Source organism: Paroedura picta, chromosome 8 (assembly GCF_049243985.1).
Source record: "Paroedura picta isolate Pp20150507F chromosome 8, Ppicta_v3.0, whole genome shotgun sequence".
NCBI classification, from domain to species: domain Eukaryota; kingdom Metazoa; phylum Chordata; class Lepidosauria; order Squamata; family Gekkonidae; genus Paroedura; species Paroedura picta.
In genome coordinates, this window is record NC_135376.1 from 7,855,130 (window position 1) to 7,878,194 (window position 23,065).

At 50.4% G+C, this 23,065-nt stretch overlaps 1 protein-coding gene across 11 annotated transcripts in view; it reads left to right on the forward strand.

Annotated features, from left to right (window-relative positions):
* MCF2L2 (MCF.2 cell line derived transforming sequence-like 2) overlaps nt 1-23,065 on the forward strand; it is a 205,670-nt gene that overhangs the window by 46,337 nt on the left and 136,268 nt on the right. For all 11 annotated transcript variants that reach the window (XM_077348267.1, XM_077348266.1, XM_077348274.1 and 8 more), the window contains 3 exons: nt 12,972-13,055; nt 17,709-17,823; nt 22,178-22,268. In XM_077348267.1, coding sequence (XP_077204382.1) covers nt 12,972-13,055; nt 17,709-17,823; nt 22,178-22,268 — 290 coding nt within the window. The remainder of the gene's footprint in view (nt 1-12,971; nt 13,056-17,708; nt 17,824-22,177; nt 22,269-23,065) is intronic.

Genomic DNA, 23,065 nt, shown 5'->3' on the forward strand with positions numbered 1-23,065 from the left:
TTAGTTGTTGTGACCCGCCTCGAGCCTGTCGGGAGAGGCGGGAAATAAATCTAAAAATAATAATAATAATAACTCGAGGGCACTCAATGAAGCCGATGGGAAGTAGGTTCAGAACGGGCAAAAGGAAATATTTTTTTTATTTATGTATGTGTTTATTTAATTTCTATGCTGCTCTCCCATAAGGCTCCGGGAGAGTGATTAAAATGTGGAATGTGCTGCCAGAGGATATCATGATGGCCACAGGAATAAATAGCTTTCAAAGGAGATTAAATAGATTCACATGGAGGATAAAAGTCTGTCATGGGCTACTTGGACCCGGCGTAACTCTGTCAACCCAAATCAAGCCTATTTGCCATGGTACTTCGCAGGCAAGTTCCATGCAGGCGGGCTACAAAATCCAAAAGTTTATCAGGTCCTTGGAGGGCTATTCATCCTGCTCCCATTTTGAATGTGAACACTCCTCCTCTTCCTAGATACTCCCTAGATTAGGGGCCCCTAACCTTTTGGAGCCCGTGGACGCCTTTAGAATTCTGACACCATGTGGTGGGTGCAATCACAAAATGGCTGCCTCGGGGGATGAGGCCAGTCACAAAATGGCTGCCTCAGGAGGCATAGCCAATCACTAAACAGCTGTACGGTCGCCAACTCTGGATTGGGAAATACCTGGAGACTTTGAGGATGGAGCTGGCAGGGGGCAGGGTGTTGGGTGGGGAGAGTTGTCTAACGCTACGGAGTCTACCCTTCCAAGCAGCCCTTTCTTCCTGGGGAACTGATCTCTTTAGTCAGGAGTTGACCTGTAACTCTGACAGGGCCTGTAGCTCCTCAATCCCTAGCATCTCCATTTCAAAGGACCAGGCAGGAGTGAGAGAATAAAATCAATATTGGGGTGCCAATCACTGAAACCTTTTAAAAGAATCTGCAGCGGCAATGAAATCTCCAGTGACCAGTCAGAAGCCCTGCTGGGCAGGACTCCTCATGGCCTCACCCACTTCCTAAAAACATCTGATGGGCGCCAGGGAAAGTGTTGGAAAGCGGCCATAGAGAAGACCCCTGCCTTATGAGAAGACCCCTGCCTTATGAGAAGACCCCTGCCTTCAGTCATGTCTGAATGACCCATGGTGAACGGGTTGGCAATTACACTTGACATATTGATCCTAGCAACGGACAGGGGATGGGGGTCTTCCCTAGAAGAAGAGAACGTCCAGGCCTTGTAGCTGGGATTGCTTGGACATGATGTCATCACACCGGGAACATCCAGGTGACACTCTGTTATTCTACCATAAAGTTTGTGCCCAAATGCCAGAGCGTCACCTGCACCGTGCTGGTGTGATGACATCACTTCCTGCATGACGCAGGTGACAAAGCCTGGACCTTTTTCTTTCTTCAGGTAAATCCCTTCACTGGCCAGGTGATCGGTGGCTGGGGGCCAAGGCCTGGGAGTGCCCCCCCCCCATTTGGGGCCTGGCAAACCTCCTTTCAGCGGTTGTGGTTTACCTATTACTTTGGGATTTTAGACTGGATTTGAATTGATTTTCTGAGTTTCTTTGGTTTTCTGAATGTTTAAACCGTTTCTGCTGAATTATACTCTGTCATTGCAGATTAGGATAGACTGTGCATAACAAAATAAAATAACTTAAAGAGAAAAAAAATTATAGGTGGTTCTTAAGAACTTTGCAAAGCTTTGAAGGAAAGTGTTGCTGTTAGTTTTTGTTTCTCTCCGGGTCTAATAGGAGAATGAATTTTCTAACTTGCAAATGCACACCCACCAAGTCGGCCCAGACGCCGGAAGTCTTTCGCTCTAAAGCGGTTAGATTCGGAAAAATTGACCCAAGCAGTTTCCTTCCCTCAAAAGCAGGAGCGAAGCCAAAACTGATTCAGCTACTGGCATGGAGAGGAAAGGCAAATCCCAAAGAGAGCGGAGGTACATTCAGCTGCAGAAGCCATTTAGGATCATGACTTCAAGACCTGGCAAGGGTGAAGATTTGCCGGGGAGCAGAGACAGGCAGCATGGATAGTGGTTAAGAGGGGCAGCTTCTAATCCGACAATCCGGGTTCGATTCCCTGCTCCTCCACGGGCAACCAGCTTATTGCGTGTAAAAGCCACAGTGGTTTTTAACTGTAATTAAGAAACACTGAGTGTCGATAATACCATTCTGTAATAAATAAAAATACCTGAAATGGAATTAGAGAAGAGCAAGAGTCCCGGAGCATTTTAAAGACCAACAAAATTTGTGGCTTGTTAGGAACGCCACTCTGTGCTGGGGTTAAGAGCAGCGGCTTCTAATCTGGCAAGCTGGGTTTGATCCCGTGTTCTTCCACATGCAGCCATCTGGGTGACCTTGGGCTAGTCACAGTCCTGATAGTGCTGTTCTCACAGAGCAGTCCCGTCAGAGCTCTCTCAGCCCCACCTGCCTCATGGGGTGTCTGAAACTGGGAGAGGAAGGGAAGGCGATTGTAAGTTTGATAAATGCAGAGAGTTGCGCGAAGGTTGGAATGGAGGATCGACTCCATCCCCTTGATTGATTAATTAATTAATTTTTGCAGATGTTAGCCTTATTGTGGGGGGGGGGCAGGCTCAGTGAGAAACGTAGCAGGAACGCTTCCCCTTGTCTTCTTATTCCGGAATAGCGAGGTGCAAAATAAACTGGAGGTGCGAAGAATTCCTTTGCTGGCTCTTCCCTTTCCCACCCCCACCCCTTCCCCACACAGATAGGAGAGGAGAGCTGACCCTCTTTGCTAAGAAGATGATCTGTGGGGACACTGATCCATATTCGGCATTACAGGCGGGGGATTTGCCTTGCGATGAAAAAAAATTAATAACAAATCCCGTCATTAGATCAGCGTTGGCCCTGCCCTTCTAATCCGGGTCATGGTTTCTCCCTGCACCAGCTGCGGAAAAGCCCTGCCACCAGCTCCCTGACTTCTTTGCTGGACCGGCTGTCCATGTGCTCCTGCAGGCAGCGCACGGATCTCTTTCCTTCTGCAGGTGAGCTAAGCAAAGTAGCCCTGTGGCCGGACTCTGCCTCCCTTTGCTTAACTCCTTCGCAATGCATCCTTGACCGCGACTCAGCTGTTGGAGCAGGAAGGAGGGATGGAGCTTTGTGAAGAGACAAAAGGCCCCTCTGGCTCCATGCTGTGATTTAGAGCTTGTGGCAGGAGAAGGAGAGGTGCCCTGGTAGCTTGTTGGCGATTGAGTTGGCCTTGGATCTGGGAGCGCCAGTTGAATCGCTGCCATGGGAACGCAAGGCAAGTTTCTACTTTGCTGGAATCACGTGGGAGCTGCTTCCGTGGCTGGACCCTGCACCAAAAGGGAGGAGCGATCAGGCACCCAGAGCCAATCCTCTAAGGCTGAAGAATAGGGTTGCCACGTTGGGTTGCCATCTCTGGGGTGAGAAATACCTGGAGGCTTTGAGGGTGGAGCTAGGAGTGGGTGGGATTTGAGGAGGGGAGTGACCTCAGGGGAGTCCCCCCTCCAAAGCAGCCATTTCCTCCCGGGGAACAGATCTCTTTAGTTTGGAGTTTAGCTTATAATTCCAGGGGATCCCATCCCTACCAGGGTCCATTCTGCACACATAGGATAATGCACTTTCAATGTGCTTTGGCAGCTGGATTTTCCTGTGCAGAACAGGAAAATTTACTTTTAAAGTGCATTGAAAGTGCATTATCCTATGCGTGCAGAATTGGTGCTGGTCACCAGTGCTGGGTGGAGGGTTAGGGTTGCTAGATCCATTTTGGGAAACTCCTGGAGATTTGGGGATGGGGTCTGGGGGGGATAGGTATCTAATTGATGTACTAGAGTCACCCCTCCAAAGCATCTGTTTTCTGAGAGGGGTATTCATTCGTGGAGAGGGTCCCCAGAATATATATATGGAAATTCCCAATGTTCTGCATCCAATTCCTGAAGCTAGAAATATCACCAATCAGAAGTTCTGGGGGAGACCCCCTCCTTCCTTTATACCTGCTGAAAAATTGATGGGATACCAGCTGTTGCTTTGGAACTTTTGCAGAACTCCAGTCCATTCAAGTGGTCCTCGTCTTGAGTCACCTGCCGATGAAGAAAAGAAAGAATGAGTGGAAAGGAAAGAGCGGTTTCTCAATGGAAGAGGCTTCCTCGGGAGGTGGTGGGTGCTCCATCTTTGGAAATGTTTAAACAGAGGCTGGTTGGCCATCTGACGGAGAGGCTGATTCTGTGAAGGCTCAAGGGGGTGGCAGGTGACAGTGGATGAGCGAGAGGGTTGTGAGTGACCTGCACAGTGCAGGGGGGTTGGACTAGATGACCCATGAGGTCCCTTCCAACTCTATTATTCTATGATTCTATGACCCCAGCCTGGAGCCCGGGAGAAATGTAGGAGGAAAACGAGGCATGAATTGGGATTCATGACACTATGGTGGGGGGGGGGGGAGATTCTCTGTCCTTGCCTTTTCCCACGATACGAAACAATGGATTTTGGATGGGGTTATTCCCTTTGAGTGCCCATAGAATTAGACCCAATTCTGTGAAGGCTCAAGGGGGTGGCAGGTGACAGTGGGTGAGCGGTAGGGATGTGAGTGTCCTGCATAGTGCAGGGGGGTGGACTAGATGACCCAGGAGGTCCCTTCCAACTCTATGCTTCTATGATTGGAATTTCAAGGGGCTTTACGCACCGGGATCTTTGTTGCAAATTGGTCACTGAATGAAAAATCGCCATTTAAAGTAGTGGAATTCGTCGTTATGCATACCTGCCTTTGTAGTGGAATCCAGTTGCGTTTTGTAGCGTTTCCCACAAGCTTCCGGTCTCGGCAGAAATCGCTAGAAAGGAAGCACTATTGCCAAGCTCGTCCCACCCCTGGCCGTCAAGCAGCCAATGGGCAGCCGTTAGCATGCTCCCAAACAGCCCCTTTCCCTTTAAGAAAGGTTTTTTTTTTTATAAAAAACACACCCATAGCAACGAATCTGGGTAGATTCGTTGCAACAGAGAGACCCATCCAGCTGCCTGGTGTGTTTGAGCTGTCGTTTGATCGTTTGATCGTTGCCACGCTTCCTCCAAGTGAAACCCCCCCCCCCTCTCGCGGGCCCGATTTTCGGCTGAATTAATGTGTAAAAAATAAAGGGACTTTATTTCAGCAAACGGGCTTTTCTGTGGTTTGTGCTTAGTGACTAAAGGGGAAGGACTGAAGCCAGGGAAGCCTCTAAACAGAAGAGGCTCGCTGGTGCGTTTATCCCCGCTCGCTCGGAGAAAAAAAAATGGCGATCGCTTCGCCGGAAGATCAGAGAAGACAGCCAGGGGGAGGGACTTTGTAGAAACCGCAACAATGTTAACGCACAGGTCTTTTTCGCTACTGTTGCAGATTGGTTGCAGGAGTGTATCGCTTTCCGGAGGGTGAATCCACTTTTGGGGATTTCCCTGAAAGCGCTACAAGGAAGCGCTTTTTGCAGATTGGTTTCAGGTGTGTGGCAGATTGTCGGCGACGTCGTGCGTTATGGCAAATCAATAGCGTTTTCAATTAGTAACCATTGTGCGATTTTGAAGGCGTGCAAAAAGCCCCCAGGTAATGGGCTGAAAGTGTGTGCATGTGTGAATGCTTACTGTGGCTGTAGAGTCTTATGCTTCTTGTCTGAAGAACTAGATCCAAAGAAGCTTGCATGCACACAGAAGGTTACACCTTGTCAGTCTTAAAGATGCCACTGGACTCAAATTTTGTTCTGCTTCTAAGCCCTGAGAGGGCTCAGCATTTGACTGCACATCAAGAGGGTCCTGGTTCTAGTCGAGGTGCCCCCTTATTAAGGGGAGAAGCTGTCGCTCAGTGGAAGAGCCTCAGCTTGGCTAGCAGAAAGTCCCAGGTTCTATCCCCGGAATCGCCAGTTAAAATGATCGGGTAGTGGGTAGTCTGAAAGACTTATCTCTGCCTGTGACCCTGGACAGCAGCTGCCAGCCTGAGTAGACAATACTGACCTTGATGGACCGTGGTCTGATTCAGTATCAGGCAGTTTCATGGGTGTTCCTAAGTACTTGATCCCTGCTTGCTTGTTCTCCGTGGCCAAGGTTAAAGCAGTTAACCTTGAGGATGTGCCTTCTCTGACGCTCCCCCCCCCCTCCGCTTGCATCTGCCAGAGAGCCCACCTGTCTAATTCCCTCCCAGCCCCTGCGTCAGCAGCCCTGAATTTTTGTGCAAAGCTGGAATTTTAATCAGAGCAGCGGCTCTGAAAGAGGTCATCCATTTCTCTATGCCAACGGCTGGACAAAGCCAAGTGGGAATTAGAAGCAGACATATTTTGTGTGCTCAACAAAGGATTTTCCTCCACCCACCCCCTGCCTCTATCCCTGGGCTCTCTCTGTCACCAGAAGTATAGACTCTCAGAATCCTAGAGTTGGAAGGGGCCATCCAGGCCATCTGGCAAATTTGCTCCGTGAGAACAGCTGTAACAGGACTGTGACTATCCCAGCGGGCTGCGTGTGGAGCAGTGGAGAATCAAACTCTATTAAAAGCTGCTGCTCTTAACCACTCCGCCAAGAAGTCGGCGAAAGACATAAATCAAATGATAACACGTTTGCGTTCATTCTGATTAGGGAATTGGGAAGCTCATTGGTACAGTTCTGTCCCCAAGGGAGTTGATCCTATCGCTAATGCTTTGGGGCTGAGGGAATCAGAGAGGGATATCAAATAGAGAGACGTGGTAATTGCCTTTTTGCTGCAGCAGTGGTGTTGCTAAATGAGCACAGATTAGTCATTTGCTTTGGACATTATGATGCAGAAAAAGTGGCTCCAGTCCTAAGAGTATTTCCCCGGAAGCAAGACCCACTGAATATAATGAGTGTCTGTTGTGGGGAGAGGAAAGGGAAGGCGACTGTAAGCCGCTTTGAGCCTCCTTTGGGTAGAGAAAAGCGGCATCTAAGAACCAACTCTTCTTCTTCAGTCATCTCAGGGCTCTCTCAGCCTCCCCTCCCTCACAGGGTGTCTGTTGTAGGGAGAGGAAAGGGAAGGCGACTGTAAGCCGCTTTGAGACTCCTTCGGGTAGAGAAAAGCAGCATATAAGACCCAACTCCTAGCTGTTCTATTTCAGACTAACGCGGATCCCCTCTAAAACTACTGATGTTGCCTCCTGGCTCTGTGGTTCAGAGGCTCACTGCCTCTGACTGTGGAGGTTCCCCTCAGTCTTCCTAGCCCTTGGTACACTTATCCTCCACAAATCTAACTTTTGAACCTGCTTATTCCTATGGCTATCACTACGTCCTCCGGCAGCGAATTCCACATTGTAATCACTCTCTGTGCATGTGCTTTAGGATGCTTAGGGCTGATCCTGCGTTGAGCAGGGGGTTGGACTAGGTGGCCTGTATGGCCCCTTCCAACTCTATGATTCTATGATTCTATGTCTCTTTGATCAATCACCTTTGGGTGGAAATAAACGTTCTCAAGCACAACAAACAAACAAACAAACAAATGCATAAATTTCCCCCTCTTGCAATTCAGGCCAAATTGGCAGTGTGCTTCCTCAGCAGCTTTGTCGGTTCCTTCGTTCTGCTGAGAAAAGTGCTGCGTTTAAGTAAAATACGCCGTCCTTGATGCAGGCTGTGATTACTTTGGGCCTTAGAGCATTATTCTTGATTGGCTGTAACACCTGGCCTCCCAAAATGCAACCCTCCCTGGGCTTTCCATGCATGCAGACATTATGATAATCTTGAGTATGCGGGATGGTTGCCCATCTTAATTAACCCAGATTTTCCGCTGCGGTCATGTGGAGAGTGGGATACTGGGACAAATCCAGACAGGAGTCTGTACAAGTTGATTGCACGCCCCAAGGAAGAGTGTGATGCCCCAAACTGGTCGGTCGCTTCTTCAAACCATTGGCTGGAACATCAGCAAGGAAATCCAGGTTTGCTAGGTAGAGGCAGAGCCTCTTGTGGCGCAGGGTGGTAAGGCAGCAGACATGCAGTCTGAAAGCTCTGCCCATGAGGCTGGGAGTTCGATCCCAGCAGCCGGCTCAAGGTTGACTCAGCCTTCCATCCTTCCGAGGTCGGTAAAATGAGTACCCAGCTTACTGGGGGTAAACGGTAATGACTGGGGAAGGCACTGGCAAACCACCCCATATTGAGTCTGCCATGAAAATGCTAGAGGAAAATGCTGACCCCAAGGGTCAGACATGTAGTGGAATCCAGTAGCGTTTCAATCGTTCCCCACAGGATTCTGGTCTTGCCAAAAATCGCTAGAAAGGAAGCGATTTTTTCTGTGCTTTGTCCTGCCCTTGGCCGTCAATCAAACAAACAGCCAATGGGCAGTCGTTATCATGCTCCCGAAAAGCCCCTTTCCCTTTAAGAACAGGGTTTTTAAAAAAAAGAAAAACACGTTGCCACGAATATGCCTTGATTCCTCCTAACGTAGAGACCCATCTAGCTGGCAGCTGGCGTGTGAGCTGGCGATTCATCGTTACCACGCTCCCCTGAGTGAAAAGAACACCCCCCCTTCACGATTTTCAGCTGAAAATAAAGGGAACTTACAAACGGGGCTGTGTTGTGCTTGGGGACTTAGGTGAGCTTTAAAGCAGTTCTGTGGAGGGACTGTAGCCGGAGAAGCCTCGCTGGGTGAATGAAGGCTCGCCGGTTCGTTGCTTTCTGCTCGTCCGAGAAAAAAAAATGGCGATCGCTTCACCGGACGTTCGGAGGAGAGAGCCAGGGGGAGGGACTTTGCTGGAACCGCAACAATGGGAACGCACAGGTCTTTTTCGCTACTGTTGCACATTGCTTGCAAGAGTGTAGCACTTTTCGGAGGGTGAATCCACTTTTCCGGATTTCCCTTTAAGCGCTACAACGAATCGCTTTTTGCGGGACTGTTTCAGGAGTGTGGCAGATTGTGTGCGACGTCGTGCATAACTGCAAATTAGTAGCGTTTACAATTTGGAAGCCTTTTGCAACATTGAAGTCGTGCGGAATGGCCCTGAGAGTTTGTCTAGGCCGGTCGATATCGATGGCATAGTCGGGTTTTTCCATTCCTTCGCCAAAGTAAGTCTAGCCGCCGTTGCGTGGAAAATTTAAAATTTTTAACAACTTAACAAACTTTCCCACCATTCCGGTAGTGAGGTTGGACACAAGTGATTATAATTTATTGCAAAACGACAGCAATAAACTGGCCCCTCATCGATAGGGTTGTCAGCCTCCAGGTAGAACCAAACATGAAAAAAGCCTTCCATAAGGATAGATTCAAATGGGTAGCCGTGTTGGTCTGAAGCAGCACAATAAAACCAGAGTCCAGGAGCACCTTTAAGTCCAACAAAGATTTATTCAAGGCGTGAGCTTTCGAGTGCAAGCACTCTTCCTCAGACTATGAACTATGCTTCCACTGGAGCCCAAATCGGATCCCTCAAAGGGAATTGTGGGGTATCATGAAGATAGCAAGTGGCTGAGTAATGCAAGACCTTTTCTACCAATTTTTACAGCGTCCGTTCCCTGCAAGAAACCCTTCTTAAATGAAGAAGACAATGAAGCTTACACTCAAGGGGATTTATTTGGTTTGGGGGCACCGTGGAGTTCTGTGCCCAAGCTAAAACACTGCCTCTGACATCGCTCCTGCCCCCCCAGTGTCCCTCCCTCCCATCCCAGGAGAAGCAGAGAACCAACCTGCTTCCCCCAGATGCGGGGCAGATAATCCCTGCAGAAATGGCCGTTACAGATGTTTGAAGGCCTCTCTTCTTTAAAAAGAGCAGACAAAGAATGCAGGCCCATCTTCTAAGTGGAAGAGGGGGGTGGGCAACCCGCTTTGAGCAGTCCCCTTAGCAAAATGCTACTTTGCAACCTCTTTATTAAATGGGTCGGGGGCGGGTGGGAGCTATAAAAGGCAAAAATCATTTGAATTATACATGTCGAAGGCTGAAAATACTTGCCTTACAGGAACTGAAACCAAGTCAATGATCTAGTGCCCATTACTGGAAGTTATTGTTATTTTTTTAAAGCTTGGTACCCAAAACTCTTCTCAGAAGCTCAGATTAATATGGGAGTGGCAGGCCGCGGGGATTACAGGGTTCCTGACCCTCCAGGTGTGGGAAAGTTGGAGTTCTCCTCGACTCTGTAGTCTGTAGTCTTCAGACTACAGAAATAAGTTCCCCTAGAGTAGGGGTAGTCCACCTGTGGTCCTCCAGATGTTCATGGACTACAATTCCAGCAAACGCTGGCAGGGGCTCATGGGAATTGTAGTCCATGGACATCTGGAGGACCACAGGTTGACTACCCCTGCCCTAGAGGAAATGGGCTTCCTCCCAAAACTCCAACCTCCCTCCAGAAATTTCCTGAGTTGGAACAAGAGAACTACAAGAGGGTGGGTGACCAAAGGTGAAACCAGCTCTGGATATGGCAAAGATGGTCTCAGCTGGTGCTGAGGCAGCTGCACTGGTTACCAGTTGCTGTCCATATCCGGTTTAAGGTTTTGGTGTTAACCTTTAAGGCCCTTTGTGGTCTGGTACCCACATACTTGAGGGACCGCCTATCGCCCTATGCCCCCCGCAGGCCCCTATGCTCTGCAGGTGACAACTTACTGATTGTTCCCGGCCCTAGGGAAGCACACCTAGCCTCAACCAGGATCAGGGCCTTCTCGGTCCTGGCCCTGACCTGGAGAATGAGCTCCTAGAAGAGCTGAGGGACTTTGCGGGAGCTTTCAGCATTCCACAGGGCCTGCAAAACAAAGCTCTTCCGCCAGGTCTACAGGTGAGACCGGGGTAACGAGGAAGATGGGTGTCCCCTGGTGTTAGGTAGCAGTTTGTGTCATCTTGACCCCACTTTCCATCCCTCCAGAGATAAGGATGGGGGGTTGGGGAATTTGGAGGTATTACTGCCATGTTGCTCTGTATTTATTGTGATTATGTTGTCCATTTTAATGAGGTTTTATTGGGGGCTTATTGGACATCTGTAACCTGCCACGAGCTGATCTCGGGAGTGGTGGGAAATAAATTGAAATAAATAAATGTAAGATCTACACTGCTCTGTGCCAGTGAAACTAACGCATTCTCCTGTAGCTTTCCGGTCACTAGAGGTTAACCTGTAGCTGGGTACCTTGAGCATGTAGAGCAGTGGTCCCCAACCTGCGGGCCGCGGCCCGGCGCCGGGCCGTGAAGACCATGGCGCCGGGCCGCAGCTCCCTCTCCCCGCCCCCCCCACAGTAAAAAACTTCCCAGGCCGCAAGCTTGCGGCCCGGGAAGCTACTTACTGCGGGAGGGCGGGGAGAGGGAATCAGGGCCGGGCTGCGCACGTGCAGGCCGCGCCCGCGCGGCCCGCAGGCGCGGCTCGCGGGCGCGGCCCGATCCGCGGGCGTGGCTTCCGGGCGCGGCCCGATCAGCGGGCGCGGCTCGCGGGCGCGGCCGGGTGCGGCTCGATGCGCGGGCGCGGCCTGCGGGCGCGGCCAGAAGCGTGGGCGTGGCTTCTGGGCGCGGTCCCCGCGGGCGCGGCCCGATGCCCTGCCGGTCCCCAGCCTAATAAAGGTTGGAGACCACTGATGTAGAGCGTACAGACCCCATCATTCTAACTTTGACATGAATCTGGGATGGAGTTCATTTCTCCGCAAATTCCAACAGGCTGGTGGTCCCTGGCCCCAAGGCAATAAATCTGGTTTCCACGAGGACCAGGTCGTTCTCAGTCCTGGATCCCACTTGGTGGAATGAGCCCCTGGGCCCTGTCGGAACTCACTCAGTTCCGCAGGGTCTGCTAGACGGAGCTTTTTCTACAAGCTTTTGGTTTAGGCCAGTGATGTTGTAACATCCATTTGGGGCCTGCCCCGGATAACCCCCCCCCCCCGGGGGGAATGGCTTTCTGACAGCTTTATATCCTAAAGAAATTGCATGTTTGTCGTTTCCATTTTATTATGCGTTTTTCTTAATGTTTATGTTTTATTGTGGTTAATAATGATCGACTGCTTTGGGTAACCACCCTGAGCCGCTACGGAGGGCGGAATATAAATTAAATAAACAAATAGTATGCTTTGACCCTTCTCACGATGGTGTGTGAAGGCAGATCCCATGCTGGAGATGGCAATTCTTGTAAAGGGAAAGAGCCTTCTCTGTTTGAGACGCCAGAGAGCTCCTCTCCTTCTGAGCACGCAATACAGAACAAGCCAGCTTGGTTGAGTGGTTAGGAGTGCGGCCTTCTAATCTGGTGAGCCTGGTTTGATTCCCCACTCCCCCACATGCAACCAGCTTGGTGACCTTAGGCTTGCCACTGCACTGATAAAGCTGTTCTGACCCAGCAGTGATATCAGGGCTCTCTCAGCCTCACCCACCTCACAGGGTGCCTGTTGTGAGGAAAGCGAACATAAGCTGCTTTGAGACTCCTTCGGGTAGAGAAAAGCGGCGTCTAAGAACCATCTCTTCTTCTTCTTCTTCTTCAGTAATCTCAGGGCTCTCTCAGCCTCACCCACCCCACAGGGTGTCTGTTGTGGGGAGAGGAATGGGAAGGCGACTGTAAGCCACTTTGAGACTCCTTCGGGTAGGGAAAAGCGGCATATAAGAACCAACTTCTTCTTCTTCCCTGCATGCATCACTTTCCTCAGCTGAAGGAGAAAAGGGAATATAACCCAGTTCTAGATTTGGGGAAGAATGGCCCATTTGCTAAGTGGACGGGAACAAGCCTACGGGCTTTTCACCCCACCCCTTACCATAGACAGCTAGCTTTCTTTCTCAGGGCTGAAAAGGCGCTTTATGCAGGCGCCCGGAGCCAGGGGCTTCCTCGAAGAACGTGGCTATTTGAAGCTGTGCTGTCCTCTTGATAAAGGATGGGTTTATGAAAAGCCCATTTCTGCAGAGCACAAAACAATGCATACAGCCAGCAGAGCGGAGAGGGGCTTTCCTTGTAAACAAGGCCCGTGTGCCCGTCTCTGCCCTGCAGAGAGTCATATGACGAAAACCAGAGCTGGCAGCCAAGTCGGAAGGACTCCACAAAATTCTGCATCACATCCCGCTTGGACCCAGGGGGGCTTTCTCTCATCCCTCTCCCCTTCTCTCTCCGTTTCTTGTGCAGATGAAATCATGCAACAGGAGATCAGACCCCTCGTTGCCGTGGATATCATAGAACAGCTCCACCGGCAGTTTGCAATCTTGTCAGGTAAGGAATGGGATTCTTCTGCCCTCGGTTGTTGTCGGTGTGGGTTCCTCCTGGCCACTGGCAGGGGGTGAGGGGGGGCAGGGTTGGGCTCCCAAATCCAGGTTGGGAAACTCTGGGAGATTTGGGCATACAGCCTGGCGGGGACAGGGACCTCACTGGGGCACAATATAGAGTTCACCCACCAAAGTATCCGTTCTCTCCAGAGAAGCTGATCTCTGCAGTCTGGAGGTGAGCTGTAATTCCCGGGGATCCCCAGGCCCCACCTGGAGGCTGGCATCCCTACCGCTTCCCCAGGGAGTGGGAGGTTCCAGAGTTCATGGGAGAGCATGCTGGAGACATGACACTTTGATTTATTTTAATTAATCATAGAATCACAGAATTATAGAGTTGGAAGGGGCCATACAGGCCATCTAGTCCAACCCCCTGCTCAACGCAGGATCAGCCCTAAGCATCCTAAAGCAGGATTTTATGTATTTATACTCTGCCCCCACCCCGGGACTCAAAACAGCTAACGTCCTTCTCCTTTCCTCCGTTTTATCCTCACAACAACCCTGTGAGGTAGGTTAGGTTTTAATAGTGTGACTGTCCCAAGGCCACCCAGCAATCTTTCGAAGTACGAATGCGGAATCACGCCTGGGTCTCGTTTGACAATCTTAACCTCTATGCTGCATCTTTCAAAATGGCTTTTAAAACTGAAATGCAGGTAGAATATTGGAAAGGGGACACACAGGTACTCCTAAGGCTCCCCGACCATGTCTGGCAACCAGGGGGAGAGTTGGGGACATGGTGTGGGAGGGTATTACCCTGCTACATCGCATAAGAGAAGTCATGCTGGATCAGGCCAGTGGTCCATCCAATCTAATACCCTGTGTCTCCCAAGGGCCAAAAAGCAGGGGCCATCAGGAGGTCTACCAGTGGGGCCAGAATTCAAAAAGCTTATCCCACTATGACCCCCCAAGCGCCAAGAATACAGAGCATAGCCGCCCCATACAGGTGTTCCATCTAAATCTTGTGACCATTGATGAACCTCTGTTCCATATATTCTTCCTGGAAACAATGTACGGTAGCTCTAGGAATAACTGGAAACTAGACTGTAGAGTTTCCGGCGATTCCTAGAGTTGCCCTATGTCACTTCCACATTCCCCCTGGAAACGACATAGCGGTACAGATGTCGCCATTTTGGAAACGAACATTCTTCTGCCTCCGGCTCCTGCTGTTGGGAGCCTGACATCACAGTTCAGAATGCATCAGATCTGCTACCCTACATCACATCCCTCTAGAGCCAGGGGGGGGGGGAAACTGTGGCTCTCCAGATGTTCATTGACTACAAGTCCCATGAGCCCCCAGCAAAAGAGCTTGAGACATTTCCCACAGCATAAACCGTCATGTTCTTCAAGATTGAATTGGGCCCGCATGTCCTTTTTAAAGAGCCTGGCTGTCAGTCTTCGAGCAAAACAGACCGTGCTCCCTGCATCTCCCTTAGGCTTGTGCGGGGTCCGCATTGAACAAAAGACCCCTTCCTGGAAGATATGGCTGAGTGCAGCTGGCTGTTCTGAAATCTGCAGCCATTTGCATAATCTGAACACAATAAACACTGCAGCAAATATTTTAACACGTTCTCCGCCCCCCTTTTAAAAAGGCATGGAAAAACAACCATGTTGCCAACTCCAGGCTGGGAAAATCCTGGAGACTTTGGGGGTGAAGCCTGCAGAGAACGGAGCTGGGGAAAGGAAGGGACCAATGGGCTATAATGTCATGCAGCTTACCTTCTAAGCAGCCCTTTTCTCCAGGGGAACTGATCTCTGTTGCTTGGAGATGAGCTGTAATCCCCAGGTCCCCCTGCAGGCTGGCATCCCTATGTGTACTCCCCACATGCGAGATCATTAATGGGAATCCCTTTCTAATCACATATAGATCTATGAAGTCCATTTCAACAGGGGTTCTTTGCCCTGGCGTTGATGAAATTTTCAGGCAGGTCGTTTTTTTGTGCTTCCACCGTGCAGGGTGTTTACACAGGCTGAATAATGCCATTCCAATCCACTTCAGTGATTGTTTGGATTTTGCCATTTTGCACCGTGAGCTCCTGTTGCAAAGTGCATCAGAAGCGGATTGAAAGCGCCTTGTTCGGCGTGCGCAAAAGGAAGCGCAGCGTCATGGGACATTTGCATACCTCCATGACTTTTCTCTGTTCTTTCTCAAATCTGCTTTGCTGTTGAGTTTTGGGGGAAATCGCAGCGAAGGTTGGATGGATGCTGTGTACGGTTGCCGTCTTTGGGTTGGGAAACTCCTGGAGATTTGGAAGAGGATCCTGAGGAGGGCAGGATTTGTGGAGAAGAGGGACCCCTCAGTGGGGTATAATTGGGAATGCTCCAGTTGGGGCCTGGGGAGCCTCCAGAATTACAACTCAACTCCAGACTGCAGAGATCAGTTCCCCTGGAGAAAAGGGCTGCTTGGGAGGGGGGACTCAGGGATGCCAACCTCCAGGCGGGGCCTGGGGATCCCCCAGAATCAAAGCTCATCTCCAGACTGCAGAGATCAGTTCCCCTGCAGAAAAGAGCTGCTTGGGAGGGGGGACTCTGTGGCCTTGTGCCCCACTGAGGTTCAGGGATGCCAACCTCCAGGCGGGGGCTGGGGATCCCCCAGAATCAAAGCTCCTCTCCAGGCTGCAGAGATCAGTTCCCCTGCAGAAAAGGGCTGCTTGGGAGGGGGACTCTGTGGCCTTGTGCCCCACTGAGGTTCAGGGATGCCAGCCTCCAGGTGGGGTCTGGGGATCCCCTGGAATTGCAGCTCCTCTCCAGACTGCAGAGATCGATTTCCCTGGAGATAAAGGCTGCTTTGGAGGGAGGACTGTATGCTGAATTAAGTCAGGGATCCTCCTCCGGACATTTCCCCTTGTACTACCAGTCTTGTCCACAGGGTGCCGCCAACTCCCTTCCATGCAAAGCATCAAAGGAATACCCTGCCCTATAAACTTTTATGGTGGCTCCCAAGGGTAAATTTGAGTCCAAGGGCACTAAATAAATAAACAAACAAACAAACAAACAAACAAACATATAAATAAATAAAATCCTTGTTGCGACATTACCAGCAACAGGACCCAGGGGCCAGGGGTGCCCTGCTTCCCCTTTGCTAAGGGTCTAATTTTTGTTTTTGCAATCCTGGTTCCGCGCCCATCCGTTCAGCGAAAGCTTCAGCTCGAAACTCATGCTGTATTACAAGATACATGCAACTGATGGGCACCCGAGGCTCAGTTCCCTTTCCGTAAAGTTGTGTTTGGAGTTGTGTTTAAAAGTTGCCTTATTGTTTTGCTGGTTTTATGGTGTCCCTGTCTTTTCTGGCCTCTCCGAGGGCTCCTTTTCTTTTTTTTCAGGCTGCTGCTCCGTGCTAGTTTTAGTCTACGCTTGGGTTGTTTTTATTGCGGCTTGGTATTGTGGCCTGCCTTGGGAACAATGGCAATCTCTTCATCGTTTAATTTACAAAGCAAACAGCCCTCTTCCCCTGTGGCAGGGAAACCTACGTTCACGCAGCTGTCCTTCTATCCAGTTAGGCCCTGCCTGTCTTCCACAGTGGAGTGCTGTGGAGGGTTCTTCCTTCCTCACAACAACCTCCCTGGCTTGAGAGAGTCACCAGCCCAAAGTTTTCCTGGGAGGGAGCTGTAGCTCAGCGGTAGAGCATCTGTTTTGCATGCAGAAGGTCCCAGGTTCGGTCCCCATTTCCCAGCATCTCCAGTAAGGATCAAGGTCAACGTTGATGTGAAAAACCTCTGCGTGAGACCCTGGAGAGCTGCAGCCAGTCTGAGTGGATGGTATCGACTTTGAGGGACCAGAGGTTTGAGCCAGCAGAAGGCAGATTCGTGCGTTCATGTGGCGAACTTTGTAGCAAAATAGGGTCTTGAACACGGACCTCTCTATTCCCAGTCTGCCAGCTTGGTACAGTGGCTTAGAGCGGCGGCTTCTAATCTGGCGAGCCGGGTTTGAGTCCCCGCTCCTCCACGCGCAGCCATCTGGGTGACCTTGGGCTAGTCACAGTCCTGTCAGAGCTGTTCTCACAGAGCCGTCCTGTCAGGGCTCTCTCAGCCCCGCTTACCTCACCAAGTGTCTGTTGTGGGGAAGGCTTTGAGTCTCCTTCGAGGAAGTGAAAAGTGGGATATAAAAACCAACTCTTCTTCCGCCATTCTAACCACTGCAGTGGTGGAAATGGCAGTCAGCTTATGGCACCCTCATAAGGCTCTCAAGTGAAGAGAGGGGTTTCAGAAGGGGTTCACCATGGCTGGCCCTACCTTTCCTTGGTGGTCTCCCATCCAAATTCTAACCAGAACCAATTCTGCTTAGCAGCCAAGATCTGACGAGGTCTGGCTAGACTGAGCCATCCAGGGCTTTAATGGTTGCACAGATCAGCCTTTAACTCTTACAGCCCCTGTCTTCTTGGGGTCAGGGAGAAACTGGATGGGGAATATGCTATTCTAACCACAGATTCCTAAATAACCCAGAGAGCCCTCCGTCACTTAAAGACACGGCTCTGCGTTGCCTCTGTTTTGGGTCCGGACACTGCGCAAAGAGGCTTCCCCCGAGGAAACGCATTTCTTCGGAGGCAGCCGGCATCTCTGCTCTGCCAGGTATTCTGAGCCTGCTGAAAGGCAGTTTTCTCTTGCAGGAGGGAGAGGCAAAGACGGCGCGCCCATCATCACCTTCCCCGAGTACGCCGGTTTCAGCGAGATCCCCGATGAGGATTTCTTGAACGTTGTGACGTATCTAACCAGCATCCCCAGGTAAGCAAGGGTTGTTTTTGAAGGACTCAATAAGTCAAAATGTAGAGTTGCCACCATGAGGCTGACAAACAGCACAAAATTCGTCCTGGGGGGCAAGGAGGAGTCTTGCTGGTGACATAACTTTGCTGTGCGGCCGGCACCACTGGAAGGGTCATTGAGGAATCATTGGGGATGCTGTCGCTTGCGGCCAAAAACTCGCTGGTTCAACCATAGAGTCCGGGCCGTATGCCAGAGCATTGCTGGCGACATCTGACATCACTTCCCGTCTTGCTAGAAGGAATGGGAATGCCTTTCTTGGGACCCTGTAGCAGGGCCCTTTTACAGGGGTTGCGGCAGGGCGAATAGCTTGGCCAGAGGGAGCGCCATCAACACAACAGCCTTGCGGGGTAGATTGAGAGAGCGTTTGTCTGTCTGGAGCGGCAGAAAAGAGCGAGATCGGCATGGTGGGACAAGAGGCAGAACTGAACTGAGAAACCCAGGAAAAAAACAATTTATGTACAATCCTGAACAATGGATCTTCACGCCACGGGTCAGTTTCGGTTTAATTTCTGTGAAAGGACACTTGCATAATGTTGTGGTTGGGGGGTCACCACAACATGAGGAAATGAATTAAAAGGTCGAGGCATTAGGAAGGTTGAGAACCACTGTCTTACTGCTCTAGCATCTGGTCCAAAGTCCCCATACGGTGGGCCTCCTGAAGGATAATGTTCTTTCCCAGAAGGGCTGAAAGGGACTACAAACTCAACTGTATTGAATTTCCTTTAAATGTTGATCTATATGCTACAGTCTTGTAGTGATTCAGATTTTATTCTTGATTAATGAGGGCTAGGAGCTGTATTGTTAGATTGTTTTATTTGTTTTACGATGTATTTGTTTTCATTTGTTATATTTACAAACTGCCACGAGCCAGCATTGCTGGGAGTGGCAGTATATAAATATATAAATATAAATAGATGGATGGAAGGATGGATGGATGGATGGATGGATAGATGATAGATGATAGACAGACAGACAGACAGACAGACAGACAGACAGACAGACAGACAGACAGACAGACAGATAGATAGATAACTTCCTGACAGTGAGAGTGGTTTTTCAGTGGAACAGGCTTCCTGGGGAGGTGGTGGGTTCTCCATCTTTGGAGATTTTTAAACAGAGGCTGGAGAGGCATCTGACGGAGAGGCTGATTCTGTGAAGGCTCAAGGGGGTGGCAGGTTACAGTGGCTGAGCGATTGGGATGTGAGTGTCCTGCATAGTGCAGGGGGTTGGACTAGATGACCCAGGAGGCCTCTTCTATGATTCTATGATTCAGTGAAATACATGGGATCCCTTTGCCTATGTTATAAAATCATTACATTTCCCACTCTTGCACCCTTCTTGAGGAATAATCAAGATAAGGCAGATGATCCCCCGCTTCAGCGTGGAGGAGAGGACGCGGGGATGCCATTTTTGGCGGCAGCTCCTTGTTGGGAGTAGTGTATTCTCTGTAGGTCAGTATCGATGTTGGCTGTTGTATGGACCCTTCGCTGCCTCTTGGGTCTCATCGACCAATGTTCATGCACTAGAAGTACATGTTTTATCTTTTTTGTGGCTTTTAGCAACAGGAAACTTGGTGGATACGATTGCTGAGTTGGCTTTCCTCCTCTTAGGGCACTGTTAGCAGGTGTGGAATGGGGAATGTTGGTTTTACTTTCTTGCTCACTCGTTGCCACCGGAAATATACCACTATTCTGACAACTATACTTAGTGGACTTCCCTGGGCCGTAATGCCTGCTAGAAAAATATTGCCTCTTCCTCTTCAGGATTTGCGGGATTTGCTGCAAATTTCTGAGCAGCACTGCTGGAGCATTTTCCCTGTGAAAGAAAGCTGAAGAGTCTAGGCCCTTTTAATTGAGAAGTGAAACAACTAAGAGGAGGACATGGTAGGAGGCTTGTCAAATTGTTCACGAGGTGGAGAGAGTTGACAAAGAGAACTTTTCTCCCCTCTCCCAAAATACTAGAACTTGAGGGCACCAAGTGATGGGCAGTAGGTTCAGGTCGAACAACAGGAAATACTACTTTACGCCAAGAGTGATTAAAATGTGTAATTTGCCGCCAGGGGCTGTAGCGATGGTCCCAGCATAGCCAACTTTAAAAGGGGGTTAGATAGTTGCACGGTGGATGGATCTATCAGTGACTATTAGCCACGGTGACAAAAGGCAATTAGCCTCTGAATCCCTGTGCCAGAAGACAACATAAATGGAAGGCTTTGCTCTCTTATATTTATTTTATTTATTAATTATATCTATGCTCTGCAGCAGGGCTCTTCTGATGTTTTCATGAAGGCCTCGGCCTCTCTGCACTGTTGTTGGCCCTCCAGAGGAACTGGTTGGCCCCTGTGTGAGTCAGAATGCTGTACTAGATGGACCAATGGTCTGATCCAGCAGGGCTCTCATGGTGTTCTTAGGAAGGCCTCGGACTCTTTGCCTTCTTGTTGGCCCTCCAGAGGAACTGGTTGCTTTAGGATGCTTTGGGCTGATCCTGCGTTGAGCAGGGGGTTGGACTAGATGGTCTGTATGGCCCCTTCCAACTCTATGATTCTGTGATTCTGAGATTCTGTGGTTGGCCCCTGTGTGAGACAGGATGCTGGACTAGAGGCACAATGGGTCTGATCCAGCAGGGCTCTTCTTATGTTCTGAGATTTTTTCTGAAGTTGTGAATTCCGGTTATTCGGCTGGAATACTGAATGTCAGTTCATGAGCTTCCATTTCAAAGGAAGGCATGTTAAACCTGGTAAACTTGCAACTGGTTTAGAGGTGTCAGAGACCTGATTTCTAAGAGTCACCTTGTCTTGGGTGCGTGAGATGCTAATAGGGATAAGAAATTCTAATACTGCTGGAAGCTAGAGTGATGGAGTTGTATACACGGCATCTACAAACATTGTATCTGAGAGCTCTGGAAATCCCTTTAGAACGCAGCGTAATCTAGGCACCCGCAGAAGTGGGTGTCCAAAACTCTGGGTGGCCTTCCCTTTTGAAGTTTTGATAAAACAAACAAAACTGGGGAATGTTCCTGTATTGGTTTGCAAAAGGAAAATGTCAAGAAAATGTCCTTTGTCTTCCTCCATCCATAGAAAACTGAGTCAAATGGAATCAACATGAGCTTGTTAGGTTTCAGTTGTGATTCTAAATATATTTTGAATGCGCTCTTCCTACAGATATGCAGCAGAGCCTTCTGGCTTTTGATTTTAAGTGTATAGCTGGAAGGAAGCAGGTGATTTTAATGCTATTGTGAGTTCCTGCATTGTGCAGGCAGGGGGTTGGACTAGATGACCCTGGAGACCCATCTCTAACTCTTTGATTCTACTAGGGGCCAAGCCCGTTGAATTTGGGAATATAACGGGCACTAGATTGGGGGTGGGGGGTGGAAGTACTCTTTGGATGGCCTCCCCCTCCACCCAGGACCTGAAAAGGCTGCAGGCAGCTGTTGGGTAACTCACCGGCAGTGGCAGCTCTCACGTGGCAGGGATCTGCAGCCTCCGAGCCTCGGAGGGAAGTGGAAAGAGGAGGGGGTTATCTCTGAAGCCTTGTAAAGCTGCTACCAGTCTGAGTAGACAATACTAACCTCGGTGGACCAAGTTCAGTCTAAGGCAGCTTCCTGCGTTCCTACTCTACCTGTCCCCGTGGGTATCCGTAGCAGGCAGAACGCTGGAAGAGGTGAATACATGGCACATCCTGTGCATCCAGGCCTGAACGATGCAGTCGGTATCTGGAAACCGACTGTGTCATTTGAGCTGACCTGTGTTGGGTTTTTTGCACGTACATCCTCCATTCAAGCATTTATACCTGGCCGTGGACCTCCAGCGGCCTCAGAGGTAGGACAGGCAGCCTCAAACGGGACAGGAAAACGCATTCCTAATTCCATGCCGGAGCGAGGGGCCAAGGTGGGGCGGAGGTCTTGCCGGGAAGGAGACGGTCTGCCAAGCAAACAGGCTCTTCCTGCCTCCGCACGAAAAGCACGTCCCTGATCCCAAAGCATCCCCGTTGCCAAGATTTTGGAGGGCAGCTGCAGCGAAAACAGCCACAGAGACGTAGCCGACCTGATGCTGGGGGGGGGGGGGGAAGGGAGGGGGAGGGAAGAGAGAGGAAGGAGGCAGGGGGGGGGAAGCAAAGGGGGAAAGCATTTGGCTTGGCTTTTCCCACACGCACCACTCCGGGCCTCCGGGTCTCTCGTATGCAGAGCATCAACCCCGGATGCCAGATGCCGGCCGTGAGCTCAGGGATTGATATGGAGGATGTGGCTTTACTGCAGCACGGGCTCTTGGAATGGGTCTGTTTCCTTGTGACCCCAAATACCTGCTTTGGATTTCTTGCAGTCTGGAGGCTGCCAGCATCGGATTCGTCATCATTATAGACAGACGGCGGGACAAATGGAGCGCGGTCAAGGCATCCCTTACGAGAATAGCAGTAAGTAGCTTCATCTCCCTCTCTCTGTCTCTCTCTCTCAGAATTGCTCTTAGCCTTCCCCAATGGCTCCTCCTGGGGTTTTGCTTTCTTATTTTGCTTCCGTCGCTCTCCGGGAACGCTCCCTTCCCTCCCCCATCAATTTCTGCCAGCGTTGCATGCTCAGGACCTGCTCAAGGAGATGTCAGGACAAGCAGGGTTTCGCTCCCGGAGGGAGGAGCAGGCCCTGTTTACACAGCGCGGGGACATCGGTGTGTGCAAATGGGTGGGCAGTTCTCTTTTGATAAGCAGCCCCAGGCCTGAGCCATCTGCTCTCACGGCCGTCCACGCGGTGGGCACCAAGAGTGGTGTCATCAGGCACTGTGTGGCCACCAGGACCGCGTTGGGGACCCCTGCTCTAACCGCTGCATCGAGGCCTCCGGTGTGGGTGACACACGGACGGTCTCCGGATTGACGTATTTTGTTTTCAGCTGGCCCTGCAAGCCTGGTATAGGCAAATGGATTGGTGGATTTTGCAAAACACTTTCACTGCCTTTTGGCCTTCCTTCCAGGTCTTATTACAGCCCACGGCTCAGGAGGGGGAAATGGTGACCTGTTCAGCTTGCCCATTTCTGTCGCTTTAAGCGGCTAAGGGTGCTGTGAGTTCTCCCTCCCCCCATTGAACCCTCACTGCAACCCTGCGAAGTAGGTGCGGCTGAGAGTGGGTCACTGCCCCCAGGTTACCTAGCATGCTTCAGAGCCAAGTGGAGGCTGGAACTCAGGTTTCCACAGTCTGATGCTCAGAGGAAGGGGGCCACGGT